The sequence below is a fragment of the Chiloscyllium punctatum genome, chromosome 8 (genome assembly GCF_047496795.1).
Source record: "Chiloscyllium punctatum isolate Juve2018m chromosome 8, sChiPun1.3, whole genome shotgun sequence".
NCBI lineage: Eukaryota > Metazoa > Chordata > Chondrichthyes > Orectolobiformes > Hemiscylliidae > Chiloscyllium > Chiloscyllium punctatum.
In genome coordinates, this window is record NC_092746.1 from 127065026 (window position 1) to 127081407 (window position 16382).

A 16382-nucleotide genomic window follows, 5' to 3' on the forward strand; every position below is an offset into this window, starting at 1 on the left:
TCCAGTCTTTCAGCATAAGGTAGTCCTGCCATTTCAGGAATTGACCTCGTGAACCTACGCTGCACTCCCTCAATAGCCAGAATGTCTTTCCTCAAATTTGGGTCCTGTTTGAATTTTTAAGTATTTACGGAGATTTCCACCCTCCCCCCACTGCAAACAATCCTAACCTAGTCAATCTCTCCTCATATCTCAGTCCAACAAACCAGACAGCAATAGCATTCTTCCTCAGAAAAGGAGGCCAAACCTGCACATGATATTCTCGGTGTGGCCTCACCATGGCCCTGTATAACTGCAACAATATATCCCTGCTCCTGTACTCAAAACCACTTGGTTGCACTCGGGTGCCTACCTTCAGCAACTGGTGCACAAGGACACCCAGGTCCCACTGCACAGTCCCCTCTCCCAATTTACAGCCATTCAGGTAGTAACCTGCCTTGTTTTTGCTTCCAAAGTGAATAACCTCGCGTAATCCCAATTAATCCAACTGCCATTGATTTGCCCACTTACACAACTTGTCCAGATCAGGTTGAAGGATCTCTACACCCTCATCACAGCTCACCCTCCCACCCAACTTGGTATCATCGGCAAACTTTGAGATGTTACATTTTGTTCACTCACAAAAATCATTAATATATGATATGAATAGCTGGGGCCCCAGCACCGATGCATGTGGCACCCCACTAGTTACTATCTGCCATTTTGAAAAGGACCTATTAATTCCTACACTTTGTTTCCTCTCTGCCAACCAGTTTTCTATCCATCTCAATACACTTCCTTCAATCCCATGTGCTTTAATCTTGTGCAATAATCTCTTATGTGGGACTTTGTCAAACGCGTTCTGAAAGTCCAAATATACCTCATTGACTGGCTCCTCCCCCCCCCCTCCACCAGTCAACTCTACTAGTTACATCTTCTCTAGATTTCTAACAGAGTTATCAAGCACGGTTTACCCTTCATAAATCCATGCTGACTCTGTCTGATCTTGCCACTATCTTCTAACTCCTCCACTATGAAGTCCTTGATAATGAATTCGAGAATTCTCCCCACTACTAAGTTACCAAGCAAGAACACTGAACTCAAAAGATGGAATATGCAAATAAGTTGTTATCTTTAAGAAGTTTTCTTTGTGGCAGAGCAAATAAAGTATAAACTTTGAGTACAGAACTGAATACAGCTGGGAAGGTTCTCTGTCTCTCTGCATGGTTACAATGTCATCTGGAAAGAACAATCAGGAAACTGAAAACTTAAAAGTTAACTTCAAATATTTGCTACTTTTTACTGCTCAAATAATCGTGGTCCCAGACACTAAATGTTATATTCCTCTATCCTCCTTTCCTGAGAGGGAAGGGGAAGAGGGTGCAAGAGCTTAGTACAATAGCAGCTGGTTGCACAGTTAGGGATTGCAAAAAAACCCATTAAATTAATTAAAGCTCAACAAAGCAATGGATATGACTTCCACTCCAGTAACAAGGCAACTGATACATGAGGTAATTCCACAAAAAGTTTGACGACATCTGGCCTAAACAGAACACAGTGGGTGGGAGAATTGCTCCCTCCTTATCTTTGACCCAATGATAAATACACAGAGCTCTGAGAATAAATCAGGGGAGTTGAAAAGAAAAATTAAGTAGCTCTTTTGAAAAACAGTCATGGAATCAATGGGCTGCATCACCTCCTCCTGAGCCAAGAATCTAAGATTAATATTTAGCAGCAGTCCCTCATATTATCATACCTGAAATATCTTTACTGATACAGTGATAGTAAAACATAGGTAGAAACAGCTTTTAACTGTATTGTCACCAGAAAGCAAGTGTCTTCCCATCTCTTATACCATTTCAACTTGATCTGGAGGCATGGATCACAATGCTCACCTCCATGACACCATTCTCCCTCACCAGCATACACCAGTTGGTGGGTTCTACTTTAAGGTGAGAGGGCTCTTTTTCAGCCGTTGGCACAGAGCTACGGTTAGGTTCCTCTTTGGGAGGGCTGAAGAGTGCCGAGCCAGACTCTCCATACAGCATCTCCTCTTCATCGTCCACTGTGGTACTGCAAATTTGAAATAAAACACAGAAACTCTTGGATGTGAACAATAACATTAATTAACATGTTAATTTTGCAGAATATGAACCCCCCATTAGTGTGTTTTGAACCTAATTCCTGTTATTAACAGACAATCAGATCCCAGTATGAAATTTGGCTTGATAGACCATCTACATTTCTGTTTATTTAACAGTGGTCATTCACAGAAAAACAGGCAGAGAAGGCTACAGTTTCTTTTACAATAAAACTGAAATTTATTTCGCAAAAAACAAGCACATAGAACACGGTTTAAAATATCTTTAAATACACAGCAAAATAAATTCAGACCTATTCCCAAACATCTGCACTTAAAATCCAGAGAATGAACCTTCTACATCAAATCTTTTGGAACAATGTTTGGGGTGGAATGGAGGCTCAGTGGTTGGCACTGTTGCCCCTCAACACCAAGGAGCCGGGTTTGATTCCAGCCCCGGGGACTGTCTGTGTGGAGTTTGTACATTCTCCCAGCGTCTGCATAGGTTTCCTCTGGGTGCTCCGGTTTCCTCCCACAATCCAAAAGAGGTGGGGGTTAGGGAGGCCAAGCTATATTGCCCATAGTATTCAGGGATGTATACGTTAGGTGCATGAGTCAGGGGTATATGTAGAGGAATAGGTTTGGGTGGGATACTCTTCAGAGGGCCAGTTTCCACACTGTAGTCAACCCCTCCCCAACTAGATAGAGTCATACAGTATAGAAACAGGCCCTTTGGCCTGGCAAAAAACACAAGTATACTAATCCTATTTACCTGCACTTTGTCCTGGCATTTTAAGTACTCATGTGGATATTTCTTAAAAGTTGAGATTGCTGCTTCCACCACCCCTCTGGCAGCATACAGAGGAACCTCGATTATCCAAAGGACACGGGGAGTATTTCATTCAGTTAATCGAATGCCGGATGACATTGTTTAGCCAAGCATCGGGACATTGCAATCTTGCCGGATAATCCGATATTTGGATAATCAAATGTCAGATAATCGAGGCTCCTTGGTTTTCCCAATTTCTATCAGCCTCTGGATGAAAATCTTTTTTTCTCAGATCTCCTCTAAACCATTTACTCCTCACAGCAAACTTACACCCTCTGGCCTTAGACAGATCTGCTATAGGGAAGAGATTCTCAGAAGCTACTGTCTATACCTCTCCAAATTCTCTTTACCTTAATCAGATCCTGCCTCAGCCTCCTCTGCTCCAGGAAAAACAAAGCCAATCTATCCACTCTCTTCTCATAACAGATATTTCATCCCAAGCAACATCCTGGTGAATCTCCTCTGCATCCTCTCCAAAGCAATTACACACTTCCAATAGCGTGGCAACCAGAACTGCATACAATATCCCATCCATGGCCTAATCAATATTTTATAAAGTTACAAGATTTCTTTGCTCCTGTATTCTACTGGCGAATGAAGACAAGCATCCAGTGTGCCTTCTTCACCCACCCTGTCTACCAATGCTAACAGCTTCAAAGATCTACGGACTTGCACACGAAGGTTTCTTTGTCCCTCAGTCCCCTGCAGGGTCCTACCATGCATTGTCGATACCCTTCCTTTATCAGACCTCCCAAAATTCATCACCTCACACTTATTGGGATTAAATACCATCTGCCATTACGGTCCAATTTACCAGCTGATCAATATCAGAATGTAGCCAGAGACCATCCTCCTCAGATCAACAACTCAAATTTTCATGTCATCTGCAAACTTACTAATTATACCTTCTAATTCACATCCAAGTCGTTAACCTTTCTAACAAACAGTAAGGCCATAGCACTGCTCTTATGCTATACCGCTGGACACAGATTTACAATTACAAAAACTACCTTTCACCATTACCCTTTGGCTTTTATTCATAAGCTGCTTTTGGATCCAATTTGCCAACTTGTCTTGGATCCTATGGGCGCTTATCTTTTGCACCAGCATTTCACATGGGACTTTATCAAAGGCTGTACTGAATCCATATAAACCACATGAACAGAACTACTGGGATAGGGGAGTCCAGAACTAGAGGGCATAGGTTTAGGATGAGAAGGGAAAGATATAAAAGAAACCTACAGGGCAACTTTTGCACACAGAGGGTGGTACGTGTATGGAATGAGCTGCCAGAGGAAGTGGTGGAGGCTGGTACAATTGCAACATTTAAGAGGCATTTGGATGGGTATATGAATAGGAAGGGTTTGGAGGGATATGGGCCAGGTGCTGGCAGGTGGAAAGAGATTGGGTTGGGATGTCTAGCCAGCATGGATGGGTTGGACCAAAGGGTCTGTTTCCATGCTGTACATCTCTATGACTCTACCCTCATTAATACAATTAGTCACATTTTCAAAAGCTCTTAAAATTAGTCAGACAGGATCTCCCTCTAATAAATCCATGCTGACTATCCCTGATCAATCCCTACCTTTCCTCAATTTTTCTAATAATTTCCCTATCTCTAATGTCAAACTAACTGGTCTGTAATTACCTGGCCTATCCCTGCTATCCTTATTGAACAAAGGAACTATATTAGCTATCCTCCAATCATCTGGCACTTCACCTGTGGCCACTGAAGTATTAAATCTCTCCGCCTTGGCCCCCTTGTCTCCTCCTTTGCCTCCAAAAGCAGTCTGGAAGGCATCTCATCAGGCCTTGAGGATTTATGCACTATTTCACCTGATTAAACATCTAATAACATCTCCTTGCTAATCTTAACATGTTCTCGATCCTTATCGTCCTCAATCAAAGCAGATTATATTAGATTAGATTCCCTACAGTGTGGAAACAGGCCCTTTGACCCAACCAGTCCACACGGACCCTCTGAAGAGTAACCCACCCAGACACATTTCCCTCTGACTAATGCATCTGACACTATGGGCAATTTAGCATGGCCAATTTACCTGACCTGCACATCTTTGGACTGTGGGAAGAAACCGGCACACCCGGAGGAAACCCACACAGACAGTCATCTGAGGCTGGAATTGAACCTGGGACCCTGGTGCTGCGAGGCAGCAGTGCTAACCACTGAGCCACCTTTCTCTGTTTGACAGAGTTAGTAAGTGTTAAGCAGTATGCCCCTTACCTCATGTTAGTAATCATGGTTTCCATTTCTGACTGGCTACCTTTCATAGTGTCCTCCTTCATAATAGATGCACGGCTCTCTGTGGTAAACATTCCACTGATATCTCGGTACGCACAGAGGGCAATCACCTTTGATAACTGAAAGTGACAGTAAAATGTGCAAAATCATCAGCCAATTCAACTGTCAGTTGATGCAATGTAGAATCCTGGAGACAAGTAGTATCTGACAAAAACACTAACTCAAACCGTACAACCACAAAGCGTGAGCAGCGACCAACTGCAAAAATATTTTCCTCACTGCACTGCCAGTTCTTCTGGCATTTAATACAAACCTGTTCCGTCAGGTTACTAACCCACCCACAACTAACTTAACATAGACCAGAAATTCAGCTTGGCATCTCCCTGTTCTATGTATCAGCCAAGCAATTCAAAAGCAGTGCTTGGACAAGACTGAAAAGAGTAGGAGCAAAGAAAAGGTGGGTCTAGAAGTAGTCAGTGAGCAACTTCAATGTTCAAGTTTTCATACCCTTTCCTAGATCATTGCCACAATGTGGAGGTGCTGGTGTTGGACTGGGTGGACAAAGTTAAAACTCACAACACCAGGTTATAGTCCAACAGGCTTACTTGGAAGCACTAGCTTTCGGAGTGCTGCTCCTTCATCAACCACCAGGATGAAGGAGCAGCACTCTGAAAGCTAGTGCTTCCAAATAAACCTGTTGGACTATAACTTGGTGTTGTGTGATGTTTAAACTTAGATTATTGAGCAGTTAAAGAAGATAACAAATTTCAACATGAGTTTAGATCCGAAAAGAAACAGGTTGAGGATAGAGGACTAGATGCATCTTGAAGCTGCTTGTAACAACATGTATGACACAATACTTTGAAGAATTGTGAACTGATGTTGGACTTTACAAAATGGTATAGGTAGACATGTAGCAATGGAAACTTAAGCAGAAGAATTTCTGTAAGAATAAGGCAAGGCAATATAAAATAATGATACAATTCTCAAACGAAAGCTGAGGGGATGAGGAGGGAAGTATTTGTATGAATTATTGAAGGTGATTGATTATTGAATTATTGATCATGTTGAGAAAGTGGTTAAAAAAATAATAGGCTTTATGTACATTGGCCTAAAGCACAAAAGACAAGGGAGCTATGATGAACCTTTATAAAATATTGATTTTAACCAGCATATTACATTCAACTATGGCCACCCCACCACACCTGAAGTAGAATGTGAAGATTTGAAAGAGTCTGCAGGGGCAAAACAGATTGGAGAAGAAGTTGTTCTCCCCAAGTCAGTAGAGAGGTGATTTTACAGAGTTGTCCGAAATCAGAAAGGGTCAAAACAGGTTAAAGAAGTTTTCCTCATTAGCTGAAAAGTCATGAATCAGAGAACACAGATTAATGGTGTACAGCAAAAGGACAAGAGTTGACGTAAGAACTGTTTAGTCATTGAGTAGTTAAAATTGGGAATATACTGTCTGAAAGAGTGATGGAGACAGCTTCAACTGGAGTTTCCGAAAACAAATTAGACAAATGCCTGAAAAGGAGCAATGAAGAGTGTGGGGAAAAAACTGTTGCAGAGTGAGACTAATTAAACTACTCTTGCAAACGGCTGCCATGGACATGATGGATCAAATGGTCTGTTGAAAATGGTCTGATTCTATATCAAGGTGATGGTGTAAGGAGTGCACAGAATGGAGTACTTACAGATAATAAGACAGGAAAGTACAAAAACAGCACTGACAACCAGGATCTAATCACATGGCCAACAAAACAAATTACTAAATTTAATTTTCAACATGTACTTTGTGGAAAATGTAAGAATAAGGAACTGCCATGTGAAAGCAGTGGTAGTTCATATTCACTTTCCCTTTGCAAATTACATAATTACATATTATAGACTGTCAGGCTAACTCATTGATGCGTGAGAGTATATGTTGGAGAGTCAGCACTAATGCATTACCGTTCAGGAATACATACCATGTGTATTTGTGGTTTCTGCATGGTCAGCCTGTGAGTGTTCCCTCCATACGTATCACGCTTCAGTACAAACATCGTCACCTGTCCTTCGCCACTCATTATCACTACATAAGGATCACACACTGCACAGTGCATAATTGGAGAGCCCAGATCAACAGGAATGAAATGCAGCTGGTTCACTGAGAGAACAGAATGTAAGTGGCATTCAGAAGCAGCAAAAACTGCAAGACTAGAGACAATTCCAACTAAATCAGAGCAGTCAGCACAGCCAAATGTCCTTTTTCATTCTTTCATGAGATGAGATTTTTGACAAGGGCAGCATTGGTTGCCCAACCCTGAATTACCCTTCAACTGACTGGCTTTCTTGACCATTTTAGAGGACATTTAAGAGTCAACCACATTACTCTAGGTCAGGACTCTCATGTATATTAGACTGGGTCAGATTAGATGGTTTCCTTCCATAATAGATATCAGTGAACTAGATGGACTTTTACAATAACGGTTAACATGGTCACCATTTCTGAGACAAACTTCCAACTGACATTTAACTAATTGAACTTAAACTCTACCACATGTCGTGATAAGATTTGAAACCTCATCCCCAGCACATTAGTCTGGTCCTCAGATTACTAACCCAGTGACATTACCACCAGGGCATTAATGTCTAAGAGACACTAATAATCTGGTACAAACCCATTTTATTGCACTGGGTTCAGCTGTCCAGAATATACTAACTCTTAACTGTTTTCACAGCTTCCGACTGCATGTGTATGAATTAGAATGAGTTCATCCCTACTTAATAACAGCAAAATGCAGAAAAAACTCAGCACGTCTGCAAGCATCTGAAAACAGAAACACAGTCACACTGGACTCAAACTCTGAGCTAATATTTCAAGTCCAATACAATTCTCTCTCTCTGTCAGAAGATGCTACTGAGTTTCTCCAACATTTTCTTAATTTCAGATTTCCAGATTCACAATACTTTGCTTTTATTGAGGTTAATCCTTTATAGTCAAGTAGATGTGCAAAATCATATATCAAGAACAGTCATTTGGAAAATCTTTCGAAGGTGGTCAGTAATTGTGGAACTGAAGCCCTGAGGGCAGGATCAAAATAAAGGCTGTTGTGTACCAATGCACCTCATGTTGTCAGGTTCACATCCAATTTCCTCATCTAAATTCTAAGTAAAAACAGATTATTATCAGCAGAGAAAGTGACCACCTAGCCTGTGTCAGTGTCGGCCAAACATACATTAGCTGGTTAAATTCAAATCCCAGCCTGGGGTTCATAGTTCTACGTATCCTAGATACTGACCGCCAAGATCCACACTGTCTGCAACCCTAATAATCACGTATACATATTCCCTGTCTACCCTGCTCCAAACAAAATGAAACTATCAAACCTGTCCTCAAAGCCAAAATTCCCCATTCCTGGCAATAATTTCCTACATCTCTACTATATCTTCTCTGGTGTGATCACATCTTTCCTGTCATGCAGGAAACTGTACACAGTACTTTAGCCGCAGTCTAACCAAGATTTCTGTTTTCAATGCTCGCCTAAATTACCTACTCTTAAACTACTTTTTTAAAAAATTTATTCATGGTATGAGGGTGTTGCTGGTAAGTCATCCCTAATTGCCCAGAGGGCAATTAGGAGTCAACCATATTGCTGTGTCTCTGGAGTCACATGTGGCCAGACAGGCTAAGGATGGCAGTTTCCCTCCCTAAAGGACATTAGTGAACCAGGTGGGTTTTCTCAACAATAGGCAATGGATTCATGGTCATCATCAGACACTTAATTCCAGGTATTTATTCAACTCAAATTCCACTATCTGCCAATTTCATCTGTAAACATCTTAAATCATTACCCCTACATTCAAGTCTAAATCATTGACATATCAGCCCGCAGCACTGAACCCTCAGACATCCCACAGAAAACAGACTCCTTCAATCACCAAAACACTCACTGACTTTGCCCTACATCAGACGGGCTTTTAACTTAATGATAAGTCCACTGTGTGATACAGTATACATGGATTTTCGCAAGACATCAAATGGGCTACTCACAAAAAAACTTAATCAAGTTAGTCAAATAGTTTTCTCTGAACAGTCCATGTTGCCTTTTGTTGATTAATTCGACTATCAGAAAATTTACCCAGTCTTAGAACTTTTGCAAATTATTGCTCATCGTTAAAGCTAGGCTGACTGGTGTGTAATTACCTGGACGAAACCTTTTTAAAAAGATGGTGCAATGACTGTAGCTAAAAGAACAATAAAATCTGAGCCTGTCACTAATGGATGGTTTAATATTGCTGGATGCCTCCAAGTTTCCAAGTACTTACCACCTTCTAACAAACGAATCCCTAAAGGCGAAACTTGCACAATGTACTTATTGTCTCCAATGTTTCCAGCAAAAATAGTTGGTCCCTGTGTAGCAAAGCCACTGGCATCCAGCTCCATAATTTCCTGACCGGTCTGCAGGATCTGCCATTTAGAGAGGAGGAAACATAAGACAGAGGAAACACATTCATTTCTAGTGCAGTCTTTCTAATAGGTTTAAGGGGAGAGGCGGTGGCATAGTGGTAATGAAAGCATACCAATGCCTGTACTTGCTCAGATAGCTTAGAAAATTTGGCATGCCAACAATGACTCTTACCAATTTTTATAGATGCACCATAGAAAGAACCCTATCCAGATGTTCACAGCTTGGTATAGCAACTGCTCTGCTCAAGACCACACAAAATTAGAGTTATGAACACAGTCTAGACCATCACAAAATCCAGTCTTCCTTCCACTGACTCCACCTACACTTCCGACTGCCTTGGGCAAGCAGCCACCATAATCTAAGACACCACCCAGCCCAGTTATAATCTCTTCCACCCACTTTCACCGGGCAGAAGGTACAAACGTTTGATAACACATACCAACAGATATAAGAACTGCTTCTTCCCCACTGTTATCAGACTTATGAACAAACCCCTCATGTTAAACTTGATCTTCCTCTGCAGCTGTAACACTATACTCTGCATTCAGTTAGACTACACTGATGTACATACGTAAAGTACTATTTGTCTGGTAAGCACACAAAGCAATACTTTTCACTGTAACTCAGTACATGTGACAATAGAAAATCAAATCAAGTTGAGAGATAATGGGTTCAATCCCCAGTGGGGAGGCCTGATCATTAGAAACTAGGTTGACATTCCAGAGGGAATACTGTACTGCTGGAGGTGCAGGCTTTCAGATGAAATCACAAAGACCTGACTTTCCCTCTTATTTGAATGTAAAGGAAAATAAAAATGAGATAGGGTCAAGATCAGGCCACTTGGTTCTGAGACCACAGTTACTCAATACAACAGCAGCCAATCTGACTGTGGTCTCAACTCCACTTTCCTATCAGACCCATAACACTGACTCTCTTATCAAACACCTAATAAACACCACTGAATAATTTCAAAAACCCAGACTCCTCTAACAACCCTCAAAAAAAATTCTGTTTATCACAATCTTAAAAGCAAAACCTCATTCATTTCCATCCCCTAGTTCTAGTCTCCTCATCAATATGAAGCATCCTCTCAAAACCCACTCTGTCAAGATCCCTTCAGGATCTCACACGTTTCAATGTTATTATGATCGTAGCAGATGTTATTACCAGACCGAAATCTGGTTTGAAAGATCATATATTTCCCTGCTTTTATTTAACAAAGTAATCTTTCACTGAAACACAATCTCACAACACTGCAGATTTGGTTTTAATGAAACAAAATTGTGCAAAACTGATGAAAAATAAAACAGATTAGAATAAACCAAGTTATTTACATATATTAGAACTTGAAAGATTTCAAAACACAATAGAAATACAATCACATCAATCTCGACATCACGTTATACTATGCAAACACCAGAATTAATTCTTTATCATATTTATAAGTTTCTATCATATTTGTTTTTTTTTGTTAATTCCTACTCTTTACAGGTTGGCAGCTTCTTCCTTGATTAGTCACACAATTCAGGTTAGACTTTCTCAGCAGCAAATAACCCATTCCATGTACGAACTAAAAACACTTCCAGTCTGGCTCTTTCAACTAAAACCCTCACAATGAGGGAATCTATTTCCTAACAGTTCCAAATCATCTCCTCCTTCACGGGAAACTGTTTCATACATTAACTTCCACCAGGACCTCTGCAAATTGAAAATCAAAAAAGTTTTCCAAGTGACTGTTTTTCACCCCCGCCGAAGCAAAGTCCTGATCCTTCTAAACAGGACACAAGCAAATGCTTCTCAAACGTTACTCTATCTGCTTGTAAAATTCGAATGAAAACAAATTCCCATTACCCTCTGAACTTAATCGCACTCTCACAGCTTTTTTTTAAATTTTTTTTAAAAATTATACATCCAGAAATACTGACAAGTTAATCATTAAACCACCTCATACACACAGACCAAAAACTACATGCTACTAGTTCAAATTCTACACTCTAAAATAAATTGAATAAATCATACATCTTATTAACACAATAAAAGCACCTCTTTCTTCTAAACTCCAAATGAAAAAGGCCTATCGTTTATTCATAAAATAAGCTTTACACTGCATAAATGAATGATGTGAAAAGAACATGGTATTATTTGAAGAACAACTCTCCAGGTTAACTACGCACTGCGTATCCCTTAACTAACACCACTAAAATTTAGAGGGTCTGCAAACAGCAATTATTTCATGGGATGTGGGTATCACTGGCTAAATCAACATTTGCTGCAGGGCCTAAATGCATTTCAAAAGGTGCCACTTTCACAATACAGAAGGCTATTTGACCCATCGTGTCTGTACCAGCTGCCGAAGGGGCTACCCAGACAATCCCACTCTCCAGCCCTACCTCTGTAGCCCTGTAACTTCTTCACTTTCAAATGTTCGCTTTTGAAACCTCTTATGGAATCTGCATCTATCACTCTCCCAAGCAGTGCATTCCAAATCCTAACAACTCTTGAATAAAGCAACTTTCCCCTCATCTCACTCCTAGCACTTTTCATTTGATTTGAAATACTATTGTCACATGCACCTAAGTACAGTGAGAAGGTTTTTTTTTGCAGGCAGTACAGGCAGATCATACCATATAAAGACCACAGAGTGACTGAACAGGGCAAGGAATACCAAGTTACAGCTGCAAAGAAGGTGCACAAAAAGCAAGATCAACATTAGATTCGAAAGTTGAGGCCCATTCAGAAGTCTTTAAACAGTAGGGAAGAAGCTGTTCTTGAACCTGTTGGTATGTCTATTGACGCTTTTATATCTTCAGCCTGACGGAAGAGTTTGCAAGAGATTATAACCAGGATGGAATGGGTCTTTGATGATGTTGGCTGCCCTTCTGAGGCAACGCAAAATGTAGATGGAGTCAATGGATGGAAGGATGGCTCCTGTGATGGCCTGGGCTGGGTTCACAATTCTCTGTAGTTTCCTAAGGTCCTAGGTACAGCAGTCACCATGTTAAGTCATGATGCATCCAGATAGAATTCTTTCTATGGTGCATCTTTGAAAGTTGGTAAGAATCCCAATGGACTTGCCAAATTTTCTTAGCTTCCTGAGGAAGAACAGACCTTGATGTGGTGACAATCAGAGATCATGACCCCCTAGTTACTGACATACTAACTAGTGGAAACAGAATTTCTTTATCGTCACAATTGTTCATAGTTTCGATGAACTCAATAAGGAAGCCTCTTAACCTTCTCTTAACCTTCTCTGCTCCAAAGAGAATAAGCCCAATCTCTCTAATCTTTCCTTGTATTTCAAATCCTTAATTCCTGGTATCATTCTAGTAAATCTCCTTTGAACTCTCTCCAGAGGTTTAACATCATTAATGGGCGGCACGGTGGCACAGTGGTTGGCACTGCTGCCTCACAGTGCCAGAGACCCGGGTTCAATTCCCGCCTCAGGCAACTGTCTGTGTGGAGATTGTACATTCTCCCAGTGTCTGCATGGGTTTCCTCCGGGTGCTCCGGTTTCCTCCCACAGTCCAAAGATGTGCAGGTTAGGTGAATTGGGCATGCTAAATTGCCCGTAGTGTTAGGTGAAGGGGTAAATGTAGGGGAATGGGTCTGGGTGGGGTGCTGTTCGGAGGGTCGGTGTGGACTTGTTGGGCCGAAAGGCCTGTTTCCACACTGTAAGTAATCTAATCTAATCATTCCTTAAATAAGCACTGCCTGTGTCACCTTTTCAAAGAACTCAAATTGTCAGCATAACCAGTCCTTGACAAAGCTATGTTGACTATTTGCTCCATGGAAGTCTATCTGGTATAGGGACACCCATAATGCTGTTACAAAAAGAGTTCTAGTATTTTGACCTAATATCACTGAAGGAGTGGGGATTTGTTCTAGATGAGGTGGCTTATAAGCAAAGGGGCATCTGTTGCTCTTACCCTTGGTACAAGTTATGGATTTTGAAGGATCACCGAAGCATATTATTTTGAGTGTTACCAAAACAAGCTTGTAAAAATGCAATAATCCATTCATTAATTTTCACAATAAATAAGTCAGTTAGAGTCTCAGAGTCATAGAGATGTATAGCATGGAAACAGACCCTTCGGTCCAACTCGTCCACATTGGCCAGATATCCCAACCCTATCTAGTCCCACCTGTCAGCACCTGGCCCATATCCCTCCAAACCCTTCCTATTTATATACCCATCCAACTGCCCCTTAAATGTTGCAATTGTACCAGCTCCACCACATCCTCTGGCAGCTCATTCCATACCCGTACCACCCTGTGTGTAAAAGTTGCCCCGTAGGTCTCTTTTATATCTTTCCCCTCTCACCCTAAACCTATGCCCCCTAGTTCTGGACTCACCGACCCCAGGGAAAAGACTTTGCCTACTTATCCTATCTATGCCCCTCAAATTTTGTAAACCTCTATAAGGTCACCCCTCAGCCTCCGACGCTCCAGGGAAAACAGCCCCAGCCTGTTCAGCCTCTCCCTGTAGCTCAAATCCTCCAACCCTGGCAACATCCTTGTAAATCTTTTCTGAACCCTATCAAGTTTCACAACATCTTTCCGATAGGGAGGAGAGCAGAATTCACGCAATATTCCAACAGCGGCCTCACCAATATCCTGTACAGCCGTGAAATGACCTCCCAACTCCTGTACTCAATACTCTGACCAAAGATGTTCAAACAAATTAACCTAAAACTGCTCTCCTTATTAAAGGAATACATAGTAATTGAGAAATACAGATATGCACAAGAACAAAATGTGATTCCGATTTATTTTGAGGAAGAAGAGGAACTTCAAGATCATTTTTAAAATATTACTTACCATTGTTGAGTCTTCTCGACTTAAAATCAGAAAACCATGCTTTTTGACGTCTTCCTCTGGTGCGATCTCTTTGGATTCCTTCTCCGCCTTCTCCCCATCACCAGTCTGATCCTAAACAATAGGGAATTGAAAATCAAGATAAAACAATATTTTAAAAGTTGCATTTCAATAGTTAGAAATGCTCCCATTGTCTTGACAAGCATTTTCTCAAACGAACAATCTCAGATGTAGAATATTCAGTTGAGAGAGAGAGGTGGCGTTAAGAGAGATGGGGCATTTCATTATGAGTTAAGGAATCAGTTACTGCAGTAAAGAGAGACATGTTAGAGGGGGCATTGAATTAAACTTTGTGGATAGAGCTTAGACATTAAAAGAAGAGGCACACTGCTTGACCCCCAATTTCCCAGCAGGAAATTGACAAGCAAATTTGTGCACAATTTGTGGAGGTGTGTAAAAATAATAACAAAATAGCAATTATAGTAGGTGATTTCAACTTTCCCAACATTAACTGGATAGACAAAGTGTTAAGGGCTTGAGTGGAACGATTTGTTGAAATGCATACAGGAGGACCTTTTAGGCTAATACATAGAGGGTGCAATAAGGGATGGAGTTCTGGACCTAATTCTGTGCCAACACCTTGCCCTTCCTCATACCAATGTACTCAAGCATCTCTCAATCTCCACCCCCCCCACCCCAGGTTCTGTCCCTTCATACACATTCTCTTAAATGAAGATGGATGTGAAATATTGGGTCAATGGCCTACAGATGTCCTCTGGCTCTGCCCACAGATTACCATCTTTGCCCCTAATGGTTTCCTCCTGTTTCTCTGGTTATCCTCTTACCATTGATATACTTAAGGAAGGATTTTCCGTACATTTACCAGCTAAAGCTTTCTCATATCCCCTAAGTATTTCCTTAAGCTTCACCCTGCTCTTTCCATACTCCGCTAATTCCTCTGGTTTGTTCCCCTTGTACCTGCCTAAAAATTCCTTTTTGTCTCATCATATCCTGAATATCTCTGGTCATCCATAGCTCTCTGGGTTTACTCCCTCCAGGGTTACAGGAAGAAATAATGTGTTTGGTAAGTATCCTCCCCATGTCCTTTTTGAATGCCTCCCACTCCACACCCCTCCACCACCACCACCAATACTACTCTTAAGTAGATTTTCTCATTAGTAGCTGTTCTTTGGGGAAAGATATCTGCTTTACCTACATGTGCAATCAAGGAAATGTGGCCAACTCTTAACCTAATTCCTGTTATTCCAATATATCTACATATTCCCACTAGGGATGGGCAATAAATGTTGGCCTGGGCGGTGCTGCAGCTCATTGGGTAGCACTCCATCCCACTCACTACAGACGAGAAAGCACATCAACTTAAAAGTGGACGTCTCCAGGTTCGGATGAGTTGTGCCCCAGGCTGCTGTGGGACGCAAGGGAGAAGATTACAGGGACACCACCAAAATTTGTCATGACTCTCTGGCCACAGCTAACGTAGTTCCAATATTTAAGAAAAGTTGAAGAAACAAGCCAGAGAATTACAAGCCAGTGAGTGTCACATCAGTGGTTGGGAAACTATGAGAGAAAGTTCTGATGGAGAGCATCTATTTCTACTTGGAGGGGCAAGGCTTGATCAGGGATAGTCAGCATGCTTCCTCAGAGGGAGGCCATGCCTTACAAATCTGATTGAATGTTTTGAGGTAGTGCAGCTAATGTAGTTTATATATATTTCAGCAAAGCCTTTGACAAGGTGTCACAGAGCAAACTTATCAACAAGACAAATGCACATGGGATACGGGGTAATTAGTAAAGTGGACTCAAACTTGGCTCAGTTAGAGATGACAAGAGGGTGGTGACGGAAGGCTGCTTTGGTGACTGGAAGCTAGTCAAGAGTGCAGGCGAAAGTGAGTACTGCAGATGCTGGAGATTAGAGTCAAGAGTGTGGTGCTGGAAAAGCACAGCAGGTCA

General features: G+C 41.3%; 1 protein-coding gene across 2 annotated transcripts in view; it reads right to left on the minus strand.

Moving 5' to 3' along the window:
- cpsf1 (cleavage and polyadenylation specific factor 1) overlaps positions 1–16382 on the minus strand; it is a 170811-nt gene that overhangs the window by 48800 nt on the left and 105629 nt on the right. For both annotated transcript variants that reach the window (XM_072576446.1, XM_072576445.1), the window contains exons 18-22: positions 14415–14525; positions 9454–9595; positions 7113–7291; positions 5128–5264; positions 1872–2049 (exon numbers count right to left, since the gene is read on the minus strand). In XM_072576446.1, coding sequence (XP_072432547.1) covers positions 1872–2049; positions 5128–5264; positions 7113–7291; positions 9454–9595; positions 14415–14525 — 747 coding nt within the window. The remainder of the gene's footprint in view (positions 1–1871; positions 2050–5127; positions 5265–7112; positions 7292–9453; positions 9596–14414; positions 14526–16382) is intronic.